This window comes from Dendronephthya gigantea, unplaced genomic scaffold (genome assembly GCF_004324835.1).
Source record: "Dendronephthya gigantea isolate DGI-Jeju-01 unplaced genomic scaffold, DenGig_1.0 000458F, whole genome shotgun sequence".
Taxonomy (NCBI): domain Eukaryota; kingdom Metazoa; phylum Cnidaria; class Anthozoa; order Malacalcyonacea; family Nephtheidae; genus Dendronephthya; species Dendronephthya gigantea.
In genome coordinates, this window is record NW_021163468.1 from 1 (window position 1) to 24,445 (window position 24,445).

The 24,445-nt window shown below is 37.6% G+C and overlaps 1 protein-coding gene across 1 annotated transcript; it reads right to left on the reverse strand.

Annotated features, from left to right (window-relative positions):
• Positions 1-1,027: 1,027 nt before the first annotated feature.
• On the reverse strand, positions 1,028-2,013 carry LOC114543445 (ATP-dependent DNA helicase RecQ-like). Its single transcript, XM_028562419.1, has 3 exons — positions 1,702-2,013; positions 1,377-1,516; positions 1,028-1,144 (listed from the first exon to the last, which is right to left on the reverse strand). The coding sequence occupies exons 1-3, from the start codon at positions 1,989-1,991 to the stop codon at positions 1,080-1,082; spliced, it is 495 nt and encodes a 164-aa protein (XP_028418220.1). The 5' UTR covers positions 1,992-2,013; the 3' UTR covers positions 1,028-1,079.
• Between the last annotated feature and the right edge of the window lie 22,432 nt (positions 2,014-24,445).

Below are 24,445 nucleotides of genomic sequence, written 5' to 3' on the forward strand. Positions count from 1 at the left end.
TGATTGAATCATTGTCCAAAAATGAGAATTTTTTAGGCACACAAAATTGTATTCTGCTACAGGTTTTAAAATCATGGCAATAATTGTCAATCATTTTGGAACCTCAGGGGCATGCAATTATGTATGTTCAAGAAATAGTTGTTTTGGAAAATGTTTAATTTGCCCATACTATAAATATAGAGTAGTATTTGAGGCTCATGAATTGAAAAGATGAGAAATTTGTTATGATTTGTTTTATTTATTGACAATGTCGATTGTATCGATTTTGATTGTATCACACATTTCATGAAACAAAAAATTGTTTTCAATGGTTGTAATTGTAAAGAAATCTAATACTTACAGAAACTTTAGTAGAGAATGCACTATTAGCCTATAGAAATTTTTTATATCAGTTTTATATAAATGTATTGTAAATAACACATTTGCACTTGCACTGGTCATATGAACACAAATCTTATGAATTTGTACATTGTAGATTTTAAGAATTTTTTTTAAAAGAATATATATAAGTATTGGCAAATTATTTACACTAATTGCAATTTTCCTGCCTGTCAGTCATTCAAAATTACAATAGAGGAATGGTGATTGACATTGACAATGCATTGTCTGAAACCTAAACAGTCCCATGTTCCATTATTACAATAATTACCAATCCTCTACTGCAAATTTGATTGGTTGTCCATAATGTTCAAGCACAAGGAACAAATACACTGCTTCTTACAAACATCACAACAAAGGTGGAGTGGGTTAATGTATGCATCCTGTTCGTAATCGAGCGATTTCAGCAGTAACTTCCTAAGACATATATTGTCACTTGAGCAAAACTCACGCATATCATCTTGCATGCCCACCCTATTTTTTGCAATGTCCTTGTTGTTGTAGTGCAAGTGAGCTGATGAAGGTTTGCCATCTCTGCCAGCACGTCCTGTCTCCTGGAAATAGGCCTTTACAGTACTTGGAGGCCCAATATGAATGACCTGACGAATGTTGGGAATGTCCACACCCATCCCTATAGCCAGTTGCAAAAACCACACGAATAGTACTCTGTCCAGAACAAAGCTGTTTTAAAATTTCATCTTTCATTTGTGTGGTTTGAGGGGCATGAAATTGTGCAAACAGCCGGTTTGCTGGGATTGAAGCAGATCTGGGAGGAAAATATTGTTCAGCACCAAGAACATGTTCGAACATCCTGTACACAAACCCACATAATCGTAATGGTACATAAACAATTGTTAATGGATAGTTTATTTTCTCCAGTAAAAGACCCTTTGCTATCGGTATTAAAATTGATTGAACTGTATCAACATCTTGACCATGTCGAAAGGTTTTTTGGTAGAAAATATTTTTCCGATCTGGATTGGCAGTGACACACTTACAATTCTTTAGTCCTAATGAATCCTGAATATATTTAATGTCAGTCTGACTTGCTGTTGCTGTCATTGCAATTACAGGCACATCTGGGAACAGTGCACACAGCACTCCTAATCTGCCATAATCCTTTCTGAAATCACTTCCCCTGCAATGAAATTGAATGTATTAAACTTAAGCTTCACATTGAGCACATTATATTGACATAAGGCTTAATTTCTGAAAAACTACTTACAGTATTTAAAAATTGATCAGCCTAGATTTTTATAATGCGATCCTAGCATGAAAATCAGAAAACACTTTTAGAAACGTAACTTGATAGTTGATACTAACCAGTCTAATATACAATGAGCTTCGTCTATAACGATTGCAAGGACATTTTCTTGGTATATTTCGCTTAACAATAATTCGCGTCCATATTTGCTTGAAATAAGTGTTTCTGGATGCGCAAAGACAATGTTGTATTGACCATCGCGTAACTTTTTATCTTCACATTCGCTGAAGTCAACATCTATATTTTGGTCTTGAGAGTCGTCGTCAAATTGTTCCCTTCTCGATTCTTTTACACCAACAATAGACGCTCGAATGCCACTCATACTTAGACGCGATACTTGATCACTCATTAGGGAATTTAATGGCGATACAACAATGACAATCGAGGTAACTAACATCTTAGAAATACCTCTCGGTGCTCGGATTAAAGCGTCACGCAAATGGTATTTTGCAAAGAGGAACAATGGCAAAAGATGAAAAATTAAGGATTTGCCATAACCGGTCGGTAAAACACATACCACGTCCTTCTTTAGATACAAGCTCTCTAGACAAATAACTTGCTTTGGTTTCAGAATAGTTTCTAGGTATAAACTATTTAAAACCGCAAATTCTACACACGATAAGAAGGCAATGTAGTCCAGCATGGCGGAAACGCAACAGAAATTGCCGTCAAGTGGAAGTTTGTAATATGACACTTCGCCCACACCCCCTAAGGCGATGAAATTTTGGGGGCTCACGTGACCAGCCGCAGCCAGGGTCTTTACTCCCCACCACCACGAGTAAAGACCCTGGGTACGAGGTTGTAACTTTACATGTCAAACTCTTCGCTCGTTGATCAATCATCTCGGTCGGGTTCACAAGAGTGATCGGGATTTCCATGCGCTATGTGGCATTAATGAATGTCCACGTACGTACACGAACTATTTCTCTCTGCGAAACCATTTTGTCAACAAGCATAGTCAAGTACTTCAAGCAGAGGAAGTTGTTGAACGAGATCCACGTGCCAACGACGAGGGAGATGAACTTGACGTTTATAATGGTAAAAACGATGACGATGATTTTTTCGTCTTTGTTTGCGAGGTCGAGAGTAATCAACGATCAAATGTATTGGGCTTAATCAAGGTCAAAGAGGAAGGCAAGGTACCCCAAACGATTGTCAATTCGATGGTGCAACATACCACCCAGATTGTCGAGAACAGCGTCGATGCACTTCAGTCTGGTCTCTCGCAATGTTTATCGAATGCGGGTTTGTTTACCAAAATACGCATAAGTTTGTTTACCAAAAGTTGTTCAGTACAGTCTGTATATATATATATATATATATATAATATATATATATATATATATATATATATATATATATATATATATATATATATATATGTATATATCCAAATATCCAAATAATTGACTGTAACAAAAAGATCACAGAACTTGACAATGGTTGGAGAGCGCTCAATACCATTACTGGCAGAGCGATAATATATATTTATTGAAAGACTAGCTTAGCTACTCGGAGTTTCACGCTATAAAGCGATCATCAGGCTAATGGCAGGTCTGGTTGCTATTCTCTATATTTACATCGTGATATAAGGTGTCGAATTACGTGTCTACATTTCGTAAAGAGTTCAGAGCGTTTGTTCAGCAGTGTTCTAGTTTTGTCTTTCATGATATGGAGTTTCTCCTCAAGGCAGAGGTTGCATCTTCTTGAACCGGCTTTGTAGGCTGGGAATATATATATATATAGTTGTTTCAACTCTAAGGGTAGTTTCGACTGGGGTCAAAACGACTCTACAATAGAGTCTTGTTACTCTACCAAAAGGTAATGTTACTCTTCGAAGGAGTCAATTTGACTCTAATTGCAAAGAGTAACCGAACTACGAAAATTACCGTTTCGTCTAATTTATAATTATGCAAACGTTGTTTTGTTGATATACTGGTTGCGCCCAATCACACTGATCAGTGATCACACACGGCAATAATTTTCAATTTCACTGAGGCAAACAGTTATACAGTATTTATATAATCATGCACATGCACAGCGAAATCGAGAATTCTTACCTAGAATAATGTTCTTGAGAAATTCTTATTTTAAGCAAAATTTTGCTCAAAATATGTAAAAGGGGATAAATTATTCTTATCAAGAATGAATTTTACTTGAATAAGTAAACTTTTTTTAAGCAAGAATAACCGTTTCTTAAAACAAGTAAATGTTCTAGCTTGTATTCTAACTAAGAATTTTGGTATTCTTAAAACAAGGAAGGCGTCTTTGTGGATTCTTGGCAAGAAACATTGTTAACTTAAAACCGGCAATCAAAAACGCTTGTTGCCAATTCACTTGCCAAGAATACTAATTTCAAACAACCAATTTATTTCAAACAACCAAGAATATTTTTACATTCTTACTAAGTAACATTTAATAACCGAGCAAAGATTCGCAAGTTTCGTTTCATATGCAGACGAAATGAAGGTTTTAATGCCTATTTAAGCATTCTGAATGGACGTAGTTCGTTTCTTATGAAAATATATATTTTAAACTTCGCTAACTGCAACTGGCGGAAAGAACTGTGGATTATTGTGGATTACTGTGGATAGGATTTACTGGACATTATGTCGCAAAATTTCCTGCAGAAGATTGCGCAGATTGTTTTAAAAGTGGCTGGGAATCTCAGTCTTCTAAGAGGTAAGGATTTAAAATTATACGCGCAAACAGACGAAAGCTATTTTTGAATTTGCCGCGTAAACAGTAAACGTATTTATAAACAATAAACAGATATATTCACAGTTTTAATACTCATCATTCCCGATAAATGAACGACGTTTATATAAATATATTATAACGTGGTTATACTATAGGCACTATGCCATAAAAAGTGTACGTGATATTGACGTTAGCTATAAAACCATGGTCAAATTTTAGCTGAAACATTTGTACTCAATCTTAGGATCATGATATACTGAATCTTGGTTACTGGATATACATAAGTTTTGATTAAGAATTAGGATGAAATAACTGTTTTATTGCCTTTTAAATTTTTTTATATGCATTCTTAGATGGTGGATTAACAAGTGGTGATGTTTATGTCTAAACCTGTAATGAAAGAGGTCTCATTGGAAAGTAATATCTGTGGTAAGTAATGCATTATAAGGAATTGTGCAATGCTGTTAGATTATTCACCTAAGCATATGGCTTAGTTTTTAATGTATAATATAATATACCGGTAATTATATACTTATTGACCAATTGATTATATACTTATTTATCATGTAATAGATAAAAGGAAAAATCATTGACAGCTTACCAGATGACTACCCTTTATGCCTAATTTTATATCTGTCAGAGCATGCAAAACTGTGCATAGCATCCCCAATCATATATTTCACACATATTATGCACTGCTTAGTTTCTTTAACATTTGTTATCTTAACTCTGATTTCTCAAGTATGCTTGCCTTTTTGTTTTATTAGGAACATGGATTGAGGTAGTGAGCAAGAAATTCAGTGGAAAATTTGCTATACCAATGGTTAATTGGACCCACAGTGTTTCAGCACTTAATTTTCAAGGAAAAAAATACTCCAGGTGATCTTATAAATATTTTCATGTTTGGCATGATATACAAAATTTAAGAACAGCTGGTCAATAATCAAAGGGAAACATTGCTCAGGAATGAATGACTTTAGCTTATGTGTAATAATTGAAGACATGCAGTGAGTTTGCATAGATGTGTTTGTCTTCTTCCATGAATATTTTTATTCAACTACTTCATACAAGGGCTTAATTTCATTATCTGAGCTCTATCGGATACTTTCCTAAACTTGCCAATTGGCAATTTTTAATTAAGTCCTTGAAAGACTTGTTTATTTGAGCAAGGTATTGCACAAACCTAGCAGTACTTTGAAAAAACTATTTCTGTCAGATGTAAATGTATGGCATTTATATATTTAGTATGGCCACTAAATAAGTAATTTTAATATTTTGAACTAAAATAATGTATAAGAATAATGTATCTGTGATGTTTCAAAGCCAGCTAATAAACTTAATTACTAGAAATGTTTTCTTTTGTCTAAAAATTTTGTACTTATTATAAGTAAAATTATTCTTGTTTTAAGTAGTTTTTTTTATTTGTAACATTCTAGGTAAGAATTGTGTGAGTAGGTTCCTTAATATGCAATAATAATTTTGCTTATTTCAAGCAATGTGTTACTTAAAACGAGTATTTTTTCTTTAGAAAATTCTTGTTGCAAGAATTGTTTTTCTTAAAATGAGATTCCAGGTAAGAATAATATTCTTGCCTGGATTCTTGCCAAGAATAATATTCTTACTATACTGACAAGAACAATTTTACTTGTTTGTATTTTTTTTCTTAAAATAAGACTCACGATTTTGCTGTGTGCATGTATTATGGATTTGGCTTGATTTACATGAAATTAGGTTATAAATTATACAGGGACTGAAAAGCGTAAACATGCAGTGCTTCCACTTCCAACTCTAGGCCTTTATGTAATGTGATTTATTTACGCATAGATATATTGCCAGGCATGAATTTTGCATACCCTTTCCGCAGCTCAGTTTTCTGAGCATCAATAATGACACATTAAATTTTACGCCGTTTTGGGATAATTTTGGCTAGGAGTAATGGTTCTCCTAGCCGCTTTATTTCTGTTAAACAAAACGATATTTATTAATACATTGCATTAAAATTCCAAATAGTTACGCTCAGAAAAGGGTGGAGGCAAATTACCGCCAAAACAACGAAGCAAAGCAAGTTGACCCCACCCCAAGGAAAGGGATGCATGCAGAAAGTTTCAGAAAGTTTCGTAATACATTAATACAGGATCAGCGGTCTGCGCGACCGTATAAACGAACATGGGCAAAAAGGCACTTACAAAGCCCGTTAAAAGGCATAGATTATCGCCCTTGCTGATAATCTACACTTAACTGATATTAGTTTAGCAGAGTCACAATATTACCGCGCCCAGAAGAAGCTTCTCCATCACCCTGTTATAAGCACTTTATTCCCCCCCCCCGGAATGCAAACGATCGCCCTTGCTGACCATGTGCAAGCTGAGGAAGAAATAAAATAACCGCACAATTCGAGCAGAAAACTCCCCGCACGTTTTACGCTCGAAAATTCATCCAAACTATGTTGATAGGGAAGAAAAACGTATATATTTGAGGAATGCGTTCGATTTCCAACGCCCCATAGTTCGAATTTGGGCATCAGAGTGCCCGTGTTCAGCTGCGTGGGAAGCGGCGCCTATTCGAAATGAATGAGACTTATATTTGGAAGTATCGAGTCCACAGAAGCGGAAAGCCTTTTTAAGAAGATTGGCAAACTCGTCACACGAGACTGGAATGCCCAGTTGTGATAGAAAAATAGCTCCGGGCTGGGTACCTCGCAAAATCATGTACTCCTCTAATAAGCGAACAGGACAGCATGCCGTTTGCCTGTAAATTTCCAAACTAAAAGGTCTACTGTTATAATTGTGCTTGAAGTCCTCGAAAGTCAACCTTATGCCTGCAACCCGGCCATCATCGGGAGATATTTTGGAGAGTTGTCGCAATTGAAGGGGTTGGTTATTTGACTTCTTAGTTATTTCTCCAATTCTCAGGAACGCGAAAAATGCTAAAGAGCACATTGCCCGGTATTGACATATTTGGTACGGTGACCCAGCAATATGAGGCGCAGCCTCAATAAGACGATTGAGAATTGGTAAAGTTATAGGCAACCTACTATCTAAGCGGAAGCCTTTCTTACCATACCCCTTTAAGATTTGCGTTACGTAGAAAACTCTCGTTGGATCCGGTAGATCGGACATGCGATGAGTATAACCAAGTGCAGATACATAAGTGTTAACTGTTGAAGAGGCGTACTTGAGGTCAAATTAGTACGGTATGAATAACGCAACGACTGAGGGCGACAAAGGCAAAGTGAACGATCCCTCATTAAAAATTGCCACATGAAATTGCGTAAAAAGTGCCCATGCCCGTTTATAAGTCGGCACTGAAGAAGGTTGCAAGCTACTTTGAGCTAATTGAGAAACTATAGTCGCCAATTTTCCGGCAGCAGGTGAAAGGGAATAGGCGTTGGAGCTCGATGCATGTCGGCCGGCGCCAATTGTGAAAATTTTTGGAGCTGTAAACGAGACAAACAATCAGCTAGGACATTTTGTTTACCCGGTATATGCTTTGCTTTGAATAAAATATTGTATTCTAAACAAACTAAAACCATCCGGCGAACGAGTGTCATGATATAAGAATCCTTTGATGTTTGCTTATTAATAACAGACACCAAAGCTTCATTATCCGTGAGAAACAAAATACAATGATTGCGCATTTTTGATCCCCATAAACACAGGCTGAGGACAATCGGATATAGCTCTAGAACGGCAATATTGTAACTCCGCCAGTCAGTTGGCCATGCGCCATAGCACCAGTCGCAACCAAACAGGGCCCCAAAACCAATACTACCCGAAGCGTCAGTATATAAATTCAAATGGGAGTTATTACGCCAATGGTTGTGCAAAAAGAATGATTTGCCGTTGAAATTCGACAGAACCGTTTGCCAGACACGAAGATCATGTTTCACACTTTGCGTTAAGCGAATAAAGAAATGAGGGTGTGAAATGCCATGCGTTAGATCAATTAAGCGTCGCAGGAATGCGCGACCTGGCATAATGACGGAACATGCGAAATTAAGTAATCCAATTAAGGACTGAAGTTCTTTGAGTGTAACCTTTTTACGAATTAAAAAGCGTGCGATAGATTGAACACATTTCTCGATTTTATCCATCGGCAATCGGGCCTGGAATTGTATTGTATCTAATTCAATCCCAGCGAACGTTAAGGTTGTTGAGGGACCCATGGTTTTTCCCGGTGCTATAGGCACGCCAATGAAATCACAAAGAGCAATGAATACTTGTAAGTTTGTTTTACAAGCAGAATAATCCGGTGCAACAAACAGGAAGTCGTCGAGCAAATGAAGGAGTTTGCCGATGTTAAGCCTTTCCCTAGCGATCCATTCGATAGCCGTACTAAAAATCTCAAAAGTGCGACACGAACTGGAGCAACCCATTGGCATTGCCCGGTCGTAATAATACAAACTCCGCCATTTTATGCCAAAGAGGTGATAATCCGCTGGGCTGATAGGAATGATTCGAAAAGCATTTTTTATATCTGTTTTCGCCAGGAAACAACCCCGGCCCGCTTTTTTAATAAGTTGAATAGCGTCGTCAACGATAGCGTACCGCACAGATGTTTCGAAATCGGATATACCATCATTAACCGATGCTCCCTTTGGAAACGATAAATGATGAATCATGCGAAAATCACCCGGTCGTTTTTTAGGAACCAGGCCCAAAGGCGAAACACGAAAATTTGGAAAGGGCGGATAATTAAATGGCCCAGCAAGGCGAGATGCCTCTAACTCTTTCGTTAATTTTTGGTCAACCGCTTCTGGTTTGTCAAGAGCAGACCGTAAATTTATTGCTTCAAACGACTGTTCTGTGCCAGAGAAATGAATGCGAAAACCCGAAGTAAATCCGGAAATTAGTGTATCAACAATACTTGGATTATAACCTTCTAACAATATTTGTAAATTATGAAGTTTTACGGGTGTTGGCAACGGACGTTGTTGAAATAGGCCTAGGCGATCGATCAGTGGGAGATGAAAATTACAATTCACGGCACGGTGCGATCCGTTGCATTTAAAACAAATGTGCTTGAAATCACAACCGGCACAAAACGTTCCGCGATGAAACTTAAAACAATATCCCCGAGGAACAGACACTTTTGAAGGGTGGCGCGTATGATTGCTGCCTTGCGTGTTCGGCTTAGAAGTAGTGGGATATTGACATTTCAACCATAACTCCCAGTGAACAGTCGCCCAGGGAACGCGCGTGGCCTGTGTTTGGCGCAAAAATCGAAAATTCTCATCGTAGTAAAACCAATTATGACCCCTATTGGCCAAATCCTGGATGATTTGACAATATTTCATGAGCGCGGGGGACTCATGGGGGTACCGTTGTGTATAAATGGAAACAAAAATATGAAACGAACGAAGCCAATCGCTAATAGTTTTGACCCTTTTGGATTTCGCAGTCGGCTCAAGGAGAAGAGAAGCAGGTTGACCGTTGTCAGAGGTACGTACACTAATCTCGTATTTAGCGGCCGCGTCTGGGCCACCTGACAAAGTACTTATATCGACAAACTCCTCATTCCATATTTTAAGCTTTATTTTATCCGGAATCCGCGAATCAAGAGGCAAAGCGGCAGAGTGGAACGATTCCCGTGGACCCGGGGCACTTGAACATTGAAGAGAAAAAGGAGTGGTCTGACCTGTAAGGTTTTCTTGTATGGACGTGAGCGCGTCGTTGACCAGAGAATCTGCATTGGGACCCTGGTTTGAGATTTCGATTCCGGAGGTAGAATCCGTTGGGGCAGACGCCATTGTGGATGTGGAAGACGCAAAGGTTGGTAAAAAAACAGCTAGCTTTTGCGTGACTGCCTCGGTAACCGAAGACACCAGCGTTGAGATAAGCTCACTCGAAAGAGAGGGCAAAGTCACTTGACTCACGGGCACAGTTGACGTTGACGGGGCGGCACCAACAGATACAGCATTGGACGAACTTCGAGTTCGACGAGATGTTGTTAGTTGGTTCTGAACAGACTCTCGCAAAAACGGCTGATGGAGCGGCGACACGCTTAGAACGACGTACGGGTGGCATTCTAAGAAATAAAACTTTAAAAGCAGAAATAGATACTTATGGCGTAATGAGTTTTTAGATAGTAAAGCAACCGCACCCAAATTTTGTCGTTGTGCGAGAAATAAAACTATCCCCCGTAATGGCGAACATTCAATAGTGAGGATTCGTCCGTTTTTTGTCGTAATTGAAAATTGGAACTTGTGAAAGAATGATTAGAAAATCAAACGTCAGCAGGATGAACATGGCAGATCCGAAGATCGCCGCACCGTTCACCCTGTGGCCAACAAAACTCACAAAAAGTGTGAGAACTCTCATACAGATGAGAGATAAAGACAAAATCAAACGTCAGCAGGATGAACATGGCAGATCCGAAGATCGCCGCACCATTCACCCTATGGCCAACAAAAAACTCACAAAAAGTGTGAGACCTCTCATATAGATGAGAGATAAAGACAAAATCAAACGTCAGCAGGATGAACATGACAGATCAGAAGATCGCCGCACCGTTCATCATATGGCCAACAAAACTCACAAACAGTGTGAGAACTCTCATATAGATAAAAGATAAAGATATAATAGATAAAGGCGCTAAAGCGGTATTTAAGAAGTAATCACGAGTAAAGTTTGTCAAATGTCAAGGTTATATTATAAAAGTAAATGTAATGTACGACAGCTTGTTATATATATATAATATATAATATATAATTATATATATATATATATATATATATATATATATATATATATATATATATATATATATATATATAAATATATATATATATATAGTACTATAAGGTTTCATAAAGTACTACGAATTACTTATATAGTAAATAATCACCAAAACGTTTAGGAGGCCAACACTGCCTTCTTGGTTTAGGCGATAGCTATCCGTTTTGACGCGAAACTTCACAGTCACGACCGCTGGACTCGATTTCTTCAACAACTGTTTCCGAGACAACGTGTCCGCGATGTTTTCTGGACCCGGAAGATTTAACAGTAAAATCATAATTCTGCAATCTCAGAACCCACGTTTCGACTCGTGCAGAGGGCCTATGGGTTTTGGAATAAATCACTTCTAATGGTTTATGGTCTGTCAAAACCTCAAAGTGAATCCCGAACAAATACACATGAAAACGCTCACAAGCCCATACTATACTTAATGCTTCTTTCTGCGTCTGAGAATACCGCCTTTCCATGTCAGAAAGACATCTACTAGCATATGCCACAACCTTCATTACATTTTGTTGCTTTTGCACAAGCACTGCACCAAGACCAACAGGACTAGCATCTGAGATTATTGACGTTTCTGCATCTTTATCAAAAAAAGCCAATGAATCAGCGGTAGACATCGTATTCTTAAGCTCTTGAAACACCTTATTCTGTTCATTACCACAAACAAAAGGTGTAGTTGTCCTGGTTAACTTCCGCAGGGGTTCAGCCGTTATAGCTAAATCTGGAATGAACAGACTACAGAAATTTACCAGACCAAGAAAACTCCGAACTTCAGAGGCTGTTTTCGGCTCCGTAGCATTCACCACAGCCCTGACTTTCTCCTCAGTGAGCCCAATTGTAGTGTATATGCCTTGTCTCTGATACGGATTGATACAGATTGATCTAGTCTTCATAAAATGTTTTATTCTCTTTTATTCTATGTTACAGCATCATCCAGCAAGCCAACAACGCTGCTAATTACGCATGCATATTTATACCTTACAGCCTAATTAAATATTCAATATATATATCACATAGACTACAAGATCTGGAGCTGAACGCCCATGGTCATTTAATTTACTTTATCCTTTTCACAAAGTTCATAATGAAAAACGGTTATGGTAGGATTCGAACCATCGATTTAACACTTCGGAGACCATTGTTTTCGCCACTAGACCACAAGGTCTTGTGCTGAACGGTTATGGTTATTTAATTTACTTTATCCTTTTCACGAAGTTCATAATGAAAAACGGTTATGGTAGGATTCGCACCATCGATTTAACACTTGGGAGACCATCGTCTTCGCCACTAGACCGCAAGGTCTTGTGCTGGATGACCCTGGTTATTTAGTCTACTTTATCCTTTCACGAAGTTCATAATAAAAAATAGTTTTGGCGGGATTCGAAACATCAATTTAACACTTGGGAGAAAATTGCCTTTGCCACAAGACCACAAGGTCTTGTGCTGAATGACCCTGGTTATTTAGTCTACTTTATCCTTTCACGAAGTTCATAATAAAAAATAGTTTTGGCAGGATTCGAAACATCGATTTAACACTTGGGAGAAAATTGTCTTAGCCACTTGACCACAAGTTCTTTGGGTGAACGGCTATGTTTATTTGATCTACTTTACTGTTTTAACGAAGTTCATAATGAAAAAGGGTTATGGTAGGATTCGAACCATCGATTTACCACTTGGGAGACCATCTCCCTCGCCACTAGACAGCAAGATCTTGTGCTGAACGGTAATGGTCATTTAATTTATTTTATCCTTTTAACGAAGTTCATAATGAAAACGGTTAAGGTAGGATTCGAACCATCGATTTAACACTTGGGAGACCATCGTCTTCGCCTCTAGACCGCAAGCTCTTGTGCTGGATGACCATTGTTATTTAGTTTACTTTACCCTTTCCACGAAGTTCATAATGAAAAACGGTTATGGTAGGATTCGAACCATCGATTTACCACTTGGGAGACCATCGCCCTCGCCACTAGACAGCAAGATCTTGTGCTGAACGGTTATGGTTATTTAATTTACTTTATCCTTTTAACGAAATTCATAATGAAAACGGTTATGGTAGGATTCGAACCATCGATTTAAGACTTGGGAGACCATCATCTTCGCCTCTAGACTGCAAGGTCTTGTGCTGGATGACCATGGTTATTTAGTTTACTTTATCCTTTCACGAAGTTCATAATAAAAAATGGTTATGGTAGGATTCGAACCATCGATTTACCATTTGGAGACCATCGCCCTCGCCACTAGACAGCAAGATCTTGTGCTGAACGGTTATTATTTAATTTACTTTATCCTTTTAACGAAGTTCATAATGAAAAACGGTTATGGTAGGATTCGAACCATCGATTTACCACTTGGGAGACCATCGCCCTCGCCACTAGACAGCAAGATCTTGTGCTGAACGGTTATGGTTATTTAATTTACTTTATCCTTTTAACGAAGTTCATAATGAAAAACGGTTATGGTAGGATTCGAACCATCGATTTACCACTTGGGAGACCATCGCCCTCGCCACTAGACAGCAAGATCTTGTGCTGAACGGTTATGGTTATTTAATTTACTTTATCCTTTTAACGAAGTTCATAATGAAAACGGTTATGGTAGGATTCGAACCATCGATTTAAGACTTGGGAGACCATCATCTTCGCCTCTAGACTGCAAGGTCTTGTGCTGGATGACCATGGTTATTTAGTTTACTTTATCCTTTCACGAAGTTCATAATAAAAAATTTTGGCAGGATCCGAAACATCGATTTAACACTTGGGGGAAAATTTTCTTAGCCACTAGACCACAAGTTCTTCGAGGGAACGGCTATGTTTATTTGATCTACTTTATCGTTTTCACGAAGTTCATAATGAGAAAAGGTTAAGGTAGGGTTCGAACCATCGATTTAACACTTGGGAGACCATTGTTTTCGCCACTAGACCACCAGATCTTGTGCTGGATGACCCTGGTTATTTAGTCTACTTTATCCTTTCACGAAGTTCATAATAAAAAATAGTTTTGGCGGGATTCGAAACATCGATTTAACACTTGGGAGAAAATTGTCTTAGCCACAAGACCACAAGTTCTTCGGGTGAACGGCTATGTTTATTTGATCTATTTTACCGTTCTTACGAAGTTCATAATGAAAAACGGTTATGGTAGGATTCGAACCATCGATTTGCCACTTATGAGACCATTGTCCTCGCCACTAGACGCAAGATCTTGTGCTGGATGGCCATGGTTATTTAGTTTCCTTTATCCTTTTACGAAGTTCATAATGAAAACGGTTATGGTACGATTCGAACCATCGATTTAACACTTGGGAGACCATCGTCTTCGCCACTAGACCGCAAGGTCATGTGCTGGATGACCCTGGTTATTTAGTCTACTTTATCGTTTCACGAAGTTCATAATAAAAATAGTTTTAGCATTGATTCGAAACATCGATTTACGACTTAAGAGACAGTTGTCTTAACCATTAGACTGCAAGGTCTTGTGCTGAACGGTTATGGTTATTTAATTTATTTATCCTTTTCACGAAATTCATAATGAAAACGGTTATTGTAGGATTCGAGCCATTTATTTAACACTTGGGAGACCATCGTCTTCGCCACTAGACCACAAGGTCTTGTACTTGACGGCCATGGTAATTTAGTTTACTTTACCCTTTTACGAAGTTCATAATAAAAAATGGTTTTGGCAGGATTCGAAACATCGATTTACCACTTAAAAGACAGTTGTATTAGCCGTTAGACTGCAAGGTCTTGTGCTGAACGGCGATGGTTATTTAATTTACTTTATTCTTTTCACGAAGTTCATAATGAAAAAGTCATGGCAGGATTCTAACCATCGATTTACTACTTGGGAGACGATTGTCTTCGCCAGTAGGCTGCAAGATCTTTTGCTGAGCGGTTATGGTTATTTAATTTGCTTTATCCTTTTCACGAAGTTCATAAAGAAAAAAGGTTATGGTAGGATTCGAATCATCGATTTAACACTTGGGAGACAATTGACTTAGCCACTAGAATGCAAGATCTTGTGCTGAACAGCCATGGTTATTTAATTTACTTTATTCCTTTCACGAAGTTCATAATGAAAAACAGTTATGGTAGGATTCGAACCATCGATTTACCACTTGGGAGACCATCCTCCTCGCCACTCGACTACAAGGTCTTGTGCTGGATGGCCATGGTTATTTAGTTTACTTTCTCCTTTTACGAAGTTCATAAAAAAAAAAAGAAAGCTTTTGGCAGGACTCGAAACATCGATTTAACACTTGGGAGACCATTGTCTTCGCCACTAGGCCACAAGGTCTTGTGCTGCACGGTTATGGTTATTTAATTTACTTTATCCTTTTCACGAAGTTCATAATGAAAAACGGTTATGGTAGGATTCATCCCATCGATTTAACACTTGGGAGACCATCGTCTTCACCACTAGACCGCAAGGTCTTGTGCTGGATTACCCTGGTAATTTAGTCTACTTTATCCTTTCACGAAGTTCATAATAAAAAATAATTTTGGCGGGATTCGAAACATCGATTTAACACATGGGAGAAAATTGTCTTTGCCACAAGACCACAAGTTCTTCGGGTGAACGGCTATGTTTATTTGATCTATTTTACCGTTCTTACGAAGTTCATAATGAAAAACGGTTATGGTAGGATTCGAACAATCGATTTAACACTTGGGAGAAAATCGTCTTCGCCACTAGGCCACAAGGTCTTGTGCTGCACGGTTATGGTTATTTAATTTACTTTATCCTTTTCACGAAGTTTATAATGAAAAACGGTTATGGTAGGATTCGTCTCATCGATTTAACACTTGGGAGACCATCGTCTTCGCCACTAGACCGTAAGGTCTTGTGCTGGATGACCCTGGTTATTTAGTCTGCTTTATCCTTTCACGAAGTTCATAATAAAAAATAGTTTTGGCAGTATTCGAAACATCGATTTAACACTTGGGAGAAAATTGTCTTAGCCACCAGACCACAAGTTCTTTGCGTGAACGGCTATGTTTATTTGATCTACTTTATCGCTTTCACGAAATTCATAATGAAAAAAGGTTATGGTAGGATTCGAACCATCGATTTAACAGTTGGGAGACCATCGCCTTCGCCACTAGACCAAAAGGTCTTGTGCTGGATGGCTATGGTTATTTAGTTTACTTTACCCTTTGTACGAAGTTCATAATGAAAAACGGTTATGGTAGGATTCGAACCATCGATTTACCACTTCTGAGACCATTGTCCTCGCCACTAGACTGCAAGATCTTGTGGTGGATGGCCATGGTTATTTAGTTTACTTTATCCTTTTACGAAGTTCACAATAAAAAATAGTTTTGGCAGGATTCCAAACATCGATTTAAAACTTTGGAGAAAATTGTCTTGGCCACTAGACCACAAGTTCTTCGGGGAACGGCTATGTTTATTTGATCTACTTTATCGTTTTCACGAAGATCATAATGAAAAAACGGTTATGGTAGGATTCGAACCATCGATTTAACACATGGGAGACCATCGTCTTCGCCACTAGACCAAAAGGTCTTGTGCTGGATGCCCATGGTTATTTAGTTTACTTCATTCTTTTCATGAAGTTCATAATGAAAAATGGTTTTGGCAGGATTCGAAACATCGATTTACTACTTAGGAGACAGTTGTCTTAGCCACTAGTCTGCAAGGTCTTGTTCTGAACGGCCATCGTTATTTAGTTTACTTTATTCTTTTCACGAAGTTCATAATGAAAAAAGGTCATGGCAGGATTCGAGCCATCGATTTAACACTTGGGAGACAATTGCATTAGCCACTAGACTACAAGATCTTATGGGGAATGGCCATGGTTATTTAATTACTGTATTTCTTTTGACGAAGTTTATAATGAAAATCGGTTATGGTAGGATTCGAACCATCGATTTACCGCATGGGAGACAATTGTCTTCTCCAATCGACTAAAAGTACTTGTGCTGAACGGCCATGTTCATTTAATTTACTTTATCCTTTTCACAGATTTATAATGAAACACGGTTATGGTAGGATTCGAGCAATCGATTTGCCACTTGGGAGACCATTTCAGTTTGACAACCTTCAATCCAGCTGTTTTTGTAGCATTCTAGTAAAATTTTGTATGTTCCTTCACAGGCAGCTAGTGATCTAGAATAAAAATAACCAATGATTCAATATTTTGTCCACCACCACCCAAGGTGTGTGTACATAGCTTTTACTAGTAAAAAACTCTAATATGTCTTTCCCTGAACAAGTAAAGGTGTCGGGTTTAAATAGAAATAAACACACTTACAATGATTTCACAACTTCTTCTTCTTCTCGTTCCCGTTTGCTTCTATCCGATTCGTTAAACAAGTTTTTAAAAAAATTCTCTAAAGCTGATAACGTGATGTTATAATTGAATCACCATCTTTTGGTGTATGGAAATGAATATTGTGTTTTCGTACTGCTTAATTCACGACCAATATGTCGGTTGGTCGGCAGCTCTATATATTTTTTATGATATTTATTTCATCTAACGAGTTTCGTACATCTCGACCAATTAATATGGCATTTAAGAGTACTAATTGCACGGATTTGGATGGATTGGCTGCGGATGGCATAACCTTGAGTATTTGTGGAGATATTGCTTTTCGATGTCGGGTCAACATACAACGAGTTGGTTTTGAATCTAAATACAAAGTCTCATTTGCGATTGCTAAAGAAACGAAACATGGATTTGTTAGTCTAGTCCTGTGTACGAAGCCTTCAAGCAGGATCTAACAATGTGTGTGGATGTTTCGCCTAATCCTGGTCCTCAATCTTTTGATAATAATCAGTCGGATGAGATGTATCAACATCGAAAGCAGTTACGTTTGATGAACACGTTTCGACCCGCTAATAATCCTGAGGAGCTTAGTTCGATGCTTGGGCAGTTGAATCTACAGAAAGGTTGGTTGTTCCATATGACCTATAGGAATATTTGCTATAATACCTACTTCGCAAACACCACCGCCACACTATACAATCACTATCATCCTGCAAATCATCAGGAAGCTATCCCTGTTAGAATCACGGACCGTGTCCCAAAGCCTGTAAATATATATGGCAGAAATTATATTAAGAGAATCAATCTCATCAATATTCCTTTATCAGGCATTGCCAACACTCCTGATACAGCTGTTACTCAGCTTTGTTCTTTTGGTCTTCTCAACTGACGGTCTATTCGGAACAAAGCGAATTTAGTCAAAGACTATGTGGTTGAGAATGAATTTGATATATTTGCGATTACAGAAACCTGGCTTCACCCTGACAAATTTGATCATATATCTTTTGGGAATTTCACCCCGAAGGGCTACTCCTTTAACAATATCTCGAGACAACAAGGTAGAGGGGGAGGCATTGGTATACTATACAACAACACTTTAAAAGTCAAGCTGGACTCGGCGAAAATGTTCTCACATATTAAGTCTTTCGAAGTGATGGGTATGCAAATCAATGTGTCATCTCAAATTCTAAATATAATCGTATTATATCGACCTCCATGTAGACGATAAGTCGGAATTAACAACAAAAAAAATTCTCAATCTTGTTGATTCTTTTAATCTGGAACAACGGTACAGCAACCAACACACTTTGCTGGTCACACGTTAGACCTTATCTTGTCTCGCCATGAGGAAAATATTGTTCAATCTATTGACGTTCATGATCCATCTATATCTGACCATTACACGGTTACATATGAACTCAATTTTAAAAAACCATTGTTTCAGAGAAGGGTCGTGGAGTCACGTAAAATTAAAGCAATCAATATGGACTCGTTCCTTAATGAAATTAGGCTATCTCCGATTAACACTGGGAACACGGCTGATATAAGTGCGAAAGTCAACCAATACAACTCGGAGCTGCCCAAAATTCTGGATCATCATGCACCACTTATTTCCAGAGAGATAATTATTCGTCCAGCTGCACCTTGGTACACTGAAAAAATTAAAAACGAAAAACGTATCAGAAGGAAACTCGAGCGGGTATGGCGTAAGTCAAGACAATCCTGTGATCGTCTAAAATACAGTCAGCAATGTCGCCGTGTCAGTGAGCTATTATAGGAAAGTCGTACTCGTTATTATTCTGAAATTGTTAGAGATAATGGGAGTGACCAAAAGAAATTATTTAAAACCGTTGGAAAGTTACTACATTATACCCCTGATTCTCAATATCCTGTGTGCCAATCTGATGAGAATCTAGCTAACAATTTTATGACTTTCTTTGAGGACAAAATTAATAAAATATATGAAGATCTAACGGAATCCACTTAGCTAAATAAAATGTCGTTGTTTGCAGCTAAATGAAATGTCGTTGTTTGCAGTAATCCTCAGTTATTCTCCTGGTTTCTCATCGTTCCCAGTCTCTTCATCCTTACTGCGAAAACTGGTTTGAAAATATTAAAGATTTGGTGGAGAAATACTTCAAGTGTGTGGTCTTCTTTTTTCTTTATATTTTGTTATGTAAAAATGTAATATTTTGGTATGTTGATTTTTGTTTAAGTTCGTGATGTATTTCTATGTAGCCTCAGTCTTATCCTAATGGGAATTTTTTTTTAGATGTGAAGAGAGGACGGCCAACCGAATTAAAGCTCTAAATGTGCTTTGTAACATATTAGGAACGTTATCTCCACTATATGAGGTATAAAATTTTAGTACTTTGAATAAATTTTAGTCCATTTTTCTAGACATTAGCGATATTATGAATCTTTTTCTAGTTTTATAACTCCTTGTTTTTTACAGGAAGAAATACTTGAGAATTCAGTGTTGCCACATTTAGACCACATTGTCAAAGATCGGGATATTTCTGTGCGGATCCGAGCTGTCCAGCTTCTGGTCGATGTTATTGAATCCTCTGATTCACCGAAAGTTTGCGATGTTTTGCATATAATCGAGAAGGTACTCAATACAATCATTTTCAGACGGTTTCATTTCTCCACTCCAATTTCCCTCTTCATTCGTGATGAGCTGATACTGTACTTCAATAGAAAACTCTTTCTTATCAGTGAAAGCTTCCTGACCTGAACCTAACTATATATCCGCAAATTGGATCGTTTTACACGGGGGTCGTGAATGCAAACGCATCAGTGAAGTAAAAGGATATACATTTCATTTATCAATTCCAGATTGCCACTGTCCAGTTGATCCTCTCAAACGATACGTTAAGCCGTCATGTAAAGAACATGTAAGGTAATTATAGAGACTGCAAGGTATATGTAGGAACATCTAGAGACATAAAATTACATCTAATCACTGTAATTTGTCTTTGTTGCTGCAGCCTCAGGATGAAACAGCATAGAAAGACATCAAGAAGGCTGTATTAGGATTAGTACGCTTGTTCAAGGTAATGAAGGACATGCAGAGATTGTCCACACATATTCGTTCATTGTGATGAAGTTATTTTCGTGAACAAAAATAAGTGTAATTTAATGCCACACTTGCTTCTCTTTCAGTAATTTCATTCTATTTTTGCAGATGAAATTGTTTCGTAAACCTCAAGAACGAGCCGAACGAATATTCAATATATTAGTGTACCACATAAAAACTCATTATGACAATGGCTATCGGACGTATAGTGCATCGGAAATACGGCTTTCGGTAAGGCAAATTCAATTCTATTTCTCGCGATTTTTCTATGATGTCTCACATTGTGTTTTCTTAAAGATTCTTCAATGTTTCCTCAGTCTGCGAGCTGACAACGTCTAGGCCTTGTGCAAGACAAAAGTAGAAAAGTTTAATTCACTTCGTATTTTGTTTGTTCTGAAAAAATGTTGGTTAATGACGATAGTGCCACGTATGTCAGGTATTCTGCTTCCAAAATTCCTTTTCTTGTTTGCGTAATACATTCTCATTTTTGTTTTAGTTCTGCAGAAGATAAGACAAACGGGATTGTTTCACTGCCTTACAGCGAGGCGATGAATGTTATTCTTGTGTTTACAAAGGAAACTTTTCTATCATAATATATCATCTGGCATTAAGTTTCGATTGAAGTTCAACTTTCTTCATTTTCTAGGAATTGGAATGGGAGGTGTTGGATGTTCTTCTGAGGAACTTTCCAGAGGCACTGCAAGATAAAAACTTGATACTTTCTGGAAAGCAATATTTACGTTCAATATCTACAGTCTTCTCTAAAATGGGAAGGGAAGTGAAGTTGTGTACTTTTCACACCAAAATCATGAACTAAAAATTTTACTTTGCATTCAGGTTTCAAATTACGATTTTCTTCCTGGATTATTTCGTGTTCCTAACGATATGCGCCGACCTCATTTGTACGCTAGAATTTTCCAGTACGGTTCTTATCAATCAGTTTTTTGCATATATCATAATATCTTACCATAAATATACCAAAACCATACCATACCATAACCATACCATATCATATAACAATCATATAATCATATCATATAATCATATCAATAATCATATCATATAATATCATATAATCATATCATACCATAACTAACCATAACTAAATCATACCATACGATAACCATATCTTACCATAATAATATCACACCATACCATACCATAACGAAATCATACCATACCATAACCATGCATATCATACCATAATTATATCACACCATACTAATGATTTAATTGGATATTTTATTGTAACACGTGCAGGTATTAACGGAGCTGTGTACGTACCACATTTTATTGGTCAAGATGAACAGGTAAGAATCTGCGTGACTTTATTTCAGCGGTTGTCTGTTCTTGCTTAAACGTTGTTGTATATTTCGTCTAGTGTTGTCTGATGCGTACTTGGTTGCTCATTTCGCGACGTTAAGCGTATCTTGTCTCACCGTATGTATGTTAGAAATGCCTTCAGTTATGGCAAGGTATGGCTACTTAAAATAGTCTGGAATTTGAGACGTTTTTTATTTCCATTAGCACTTTGTAAGAATGAAGTTGATTTAAGTAGTTGCAGCGTTTTAGAAGTTTATTTCTTTGGAGATATTTGAAATCGTGCCTTGATAATGTGCTCAGTGAATTTACAGAAACGTTTTTCAATAAACTCCAGCCTAAACGTAACGTCTCTTGTGATGCGAGATACTCCTTCACAAATATATGATTTTTTAAGTAATAATTACTAAATTTTCTGTCCTTAGACTGCTCCCACAATATCTGGAAAAGTTACTAAACTTTCGCCAACGTCTCAAGTTGCCATACCACTGCTAGAATTTCCCTCTGGTATGTTTCTTGAAGTTACGTAAATTATGAAATCTGTTACAAAATATCAATGTACCCCCTAAAGAGAGCTAGGTTGTGTAAACACACAATCGTATTCGGCGAAAAGTTGGTAACATTCTTTTAAATCGTTTAAATCGCATTGTAACAGCTTTGTGCTTTGTACAAAAACTTCACAGCGATCCAGTTGAAACAAGTCTTTGGAATATGTTTGCCTTACACAGAATCATCGAAGTTGGCTCAACGCGATAACATCTAAACTTTTTATTATTGGTTTTGTCAAAATGATTAAAATATAAACGAACTGATATGTTTCACCTTAGATACTCTCAATACACTGTAGCTCTTGCTGATAATGTCATTCCATCCTGGTTTGTCAACTGTCCGCTATTGTTAAGAAAACAATTCGTGCCATTTACGAAAGTAAGTCCACATGTCATTCTATTGCCAGGGGATTGCTTGCTGAATTTTCAATAGATATATTTGCAAGAGCGACCAAGTTTTAATATTCTTCTAGTGAAAGCTCTTAGGAACGTATTTGTCATTTCCAGGCTTCTTCAACTGATAGAAAAACTCGTGCAGATGATTCTAGCCAGGTGCCAAACACAAAATTCGATACCAAAGCATCTGACCTTCTTACCCGCGATTTAAAGCCCACTGGTACCGTAGGCTCAGTACAGAAATCTTGTGACTCAAACATCTTGTGACGACCAGCGGTGGGAAAGACTGAGATTTATGAAAGTTTAATTCCAAAACAACTCTTTGGTAAGGTCAACGATGGGTCAAACCTGTTCAATGTTTCGGTTGGGCATTCCGTTGGCGGAATGTCAAATTGATATTGTATTTCAGATGATTTATCGCCGAACTCATTAAAGAAGGAGCCAGAAAACGCCTTGAAACTACAACAGAACTTCTTAGCAAGAGCACAGACAGCGTACATTGATTGTAGATCTTGTCAAAGATCGCCTCGCATCGTGTAGAGAAGAAGGAAACTAATATTGAAGATACCCGGGATGATGTTGAAATGAAGAAAACCGAACTCAAGGAGTCAGGTTAATGTTAAAACAGATCGGCCATTGTTCGCGCATTTACGAAATGAACAAATTATCTGCCAACATTTTAGACAGCGCAGAACAAAAGATGCTGCTTACAGAACACGGCAGATCTTCACCCTCGTCGATTTTATTACAAGATTCCGGTCAAAAGTTGAATCTTGGTTCGGCATTGTTCAACGAACTCGATATTTGAGTCGCAGTCCGAGATATGGACCAAGCGCTTTTATGGTAAGAATTTCTCTTCAAACTCGCTTTGCATGAAATTTATTTCGCGCAAGAACATTCACTATCCATCCCTTATATTGCTACTAACACGACTGGCAGGGGAAGCAGAAAAGAAAGAGATCTTTGATTTAGACTAGCTTTTTCATTTACAATCGTTTCAGATTGATGTCGTACCAGATTCCAAAGACACTGTTTTACACAAGGAAGAAACTGAAGGCAAGCGAAATTACCTTTGCAATATGGAGGAAATATATTATAAATAGACTATATTTACCTATTTTCTTTCACAGGGAACAGTCAAGGCTTATTAACTCGTGAAGAGTTTCAAAAGGTAGCAATTAAGATCACGAATCATCATCGGCATTAACTCAACATCTGTTAATTTTAGCCTGTCCTGGTAATCCCTTCTGGATGCAAGTCCTTTGAAAACTTTTTGAGTTAAGACGAGGATAAACTTAAATGAATCCGTAAGTCAAGTAATAATAATGATAAATTGGTCTTATACGGATTATTAAATACTGAGCATTATAAACCGGTAAACTCAGAAACCGGTAATCTCAATTTTGCACTTCGAATTACGTAATTTAATCCTTGTGGTTGAAGGTGAGGACTTGCAACGTTACTTATTTATTACAGGGTGACGATAGCGTGGGGAATTCAGGGGTCGGTAGACTTAGGGAAAGACACTCGTAATATAATAGATTTTACAAAATATATCCTTAGGTTTTCCTATGAGTTACAATAAAACCTTTACAATTGTTCATTGATGAGCTCAGAATGTTTCGTTATCACGTGGCCTATGCACGACTCTTAATGGTTACTGTTAATCTGTTGTAACCACCTGCTGTACTGGTACGATTATTATCACATTTTGTTTGAGCTTTACATACC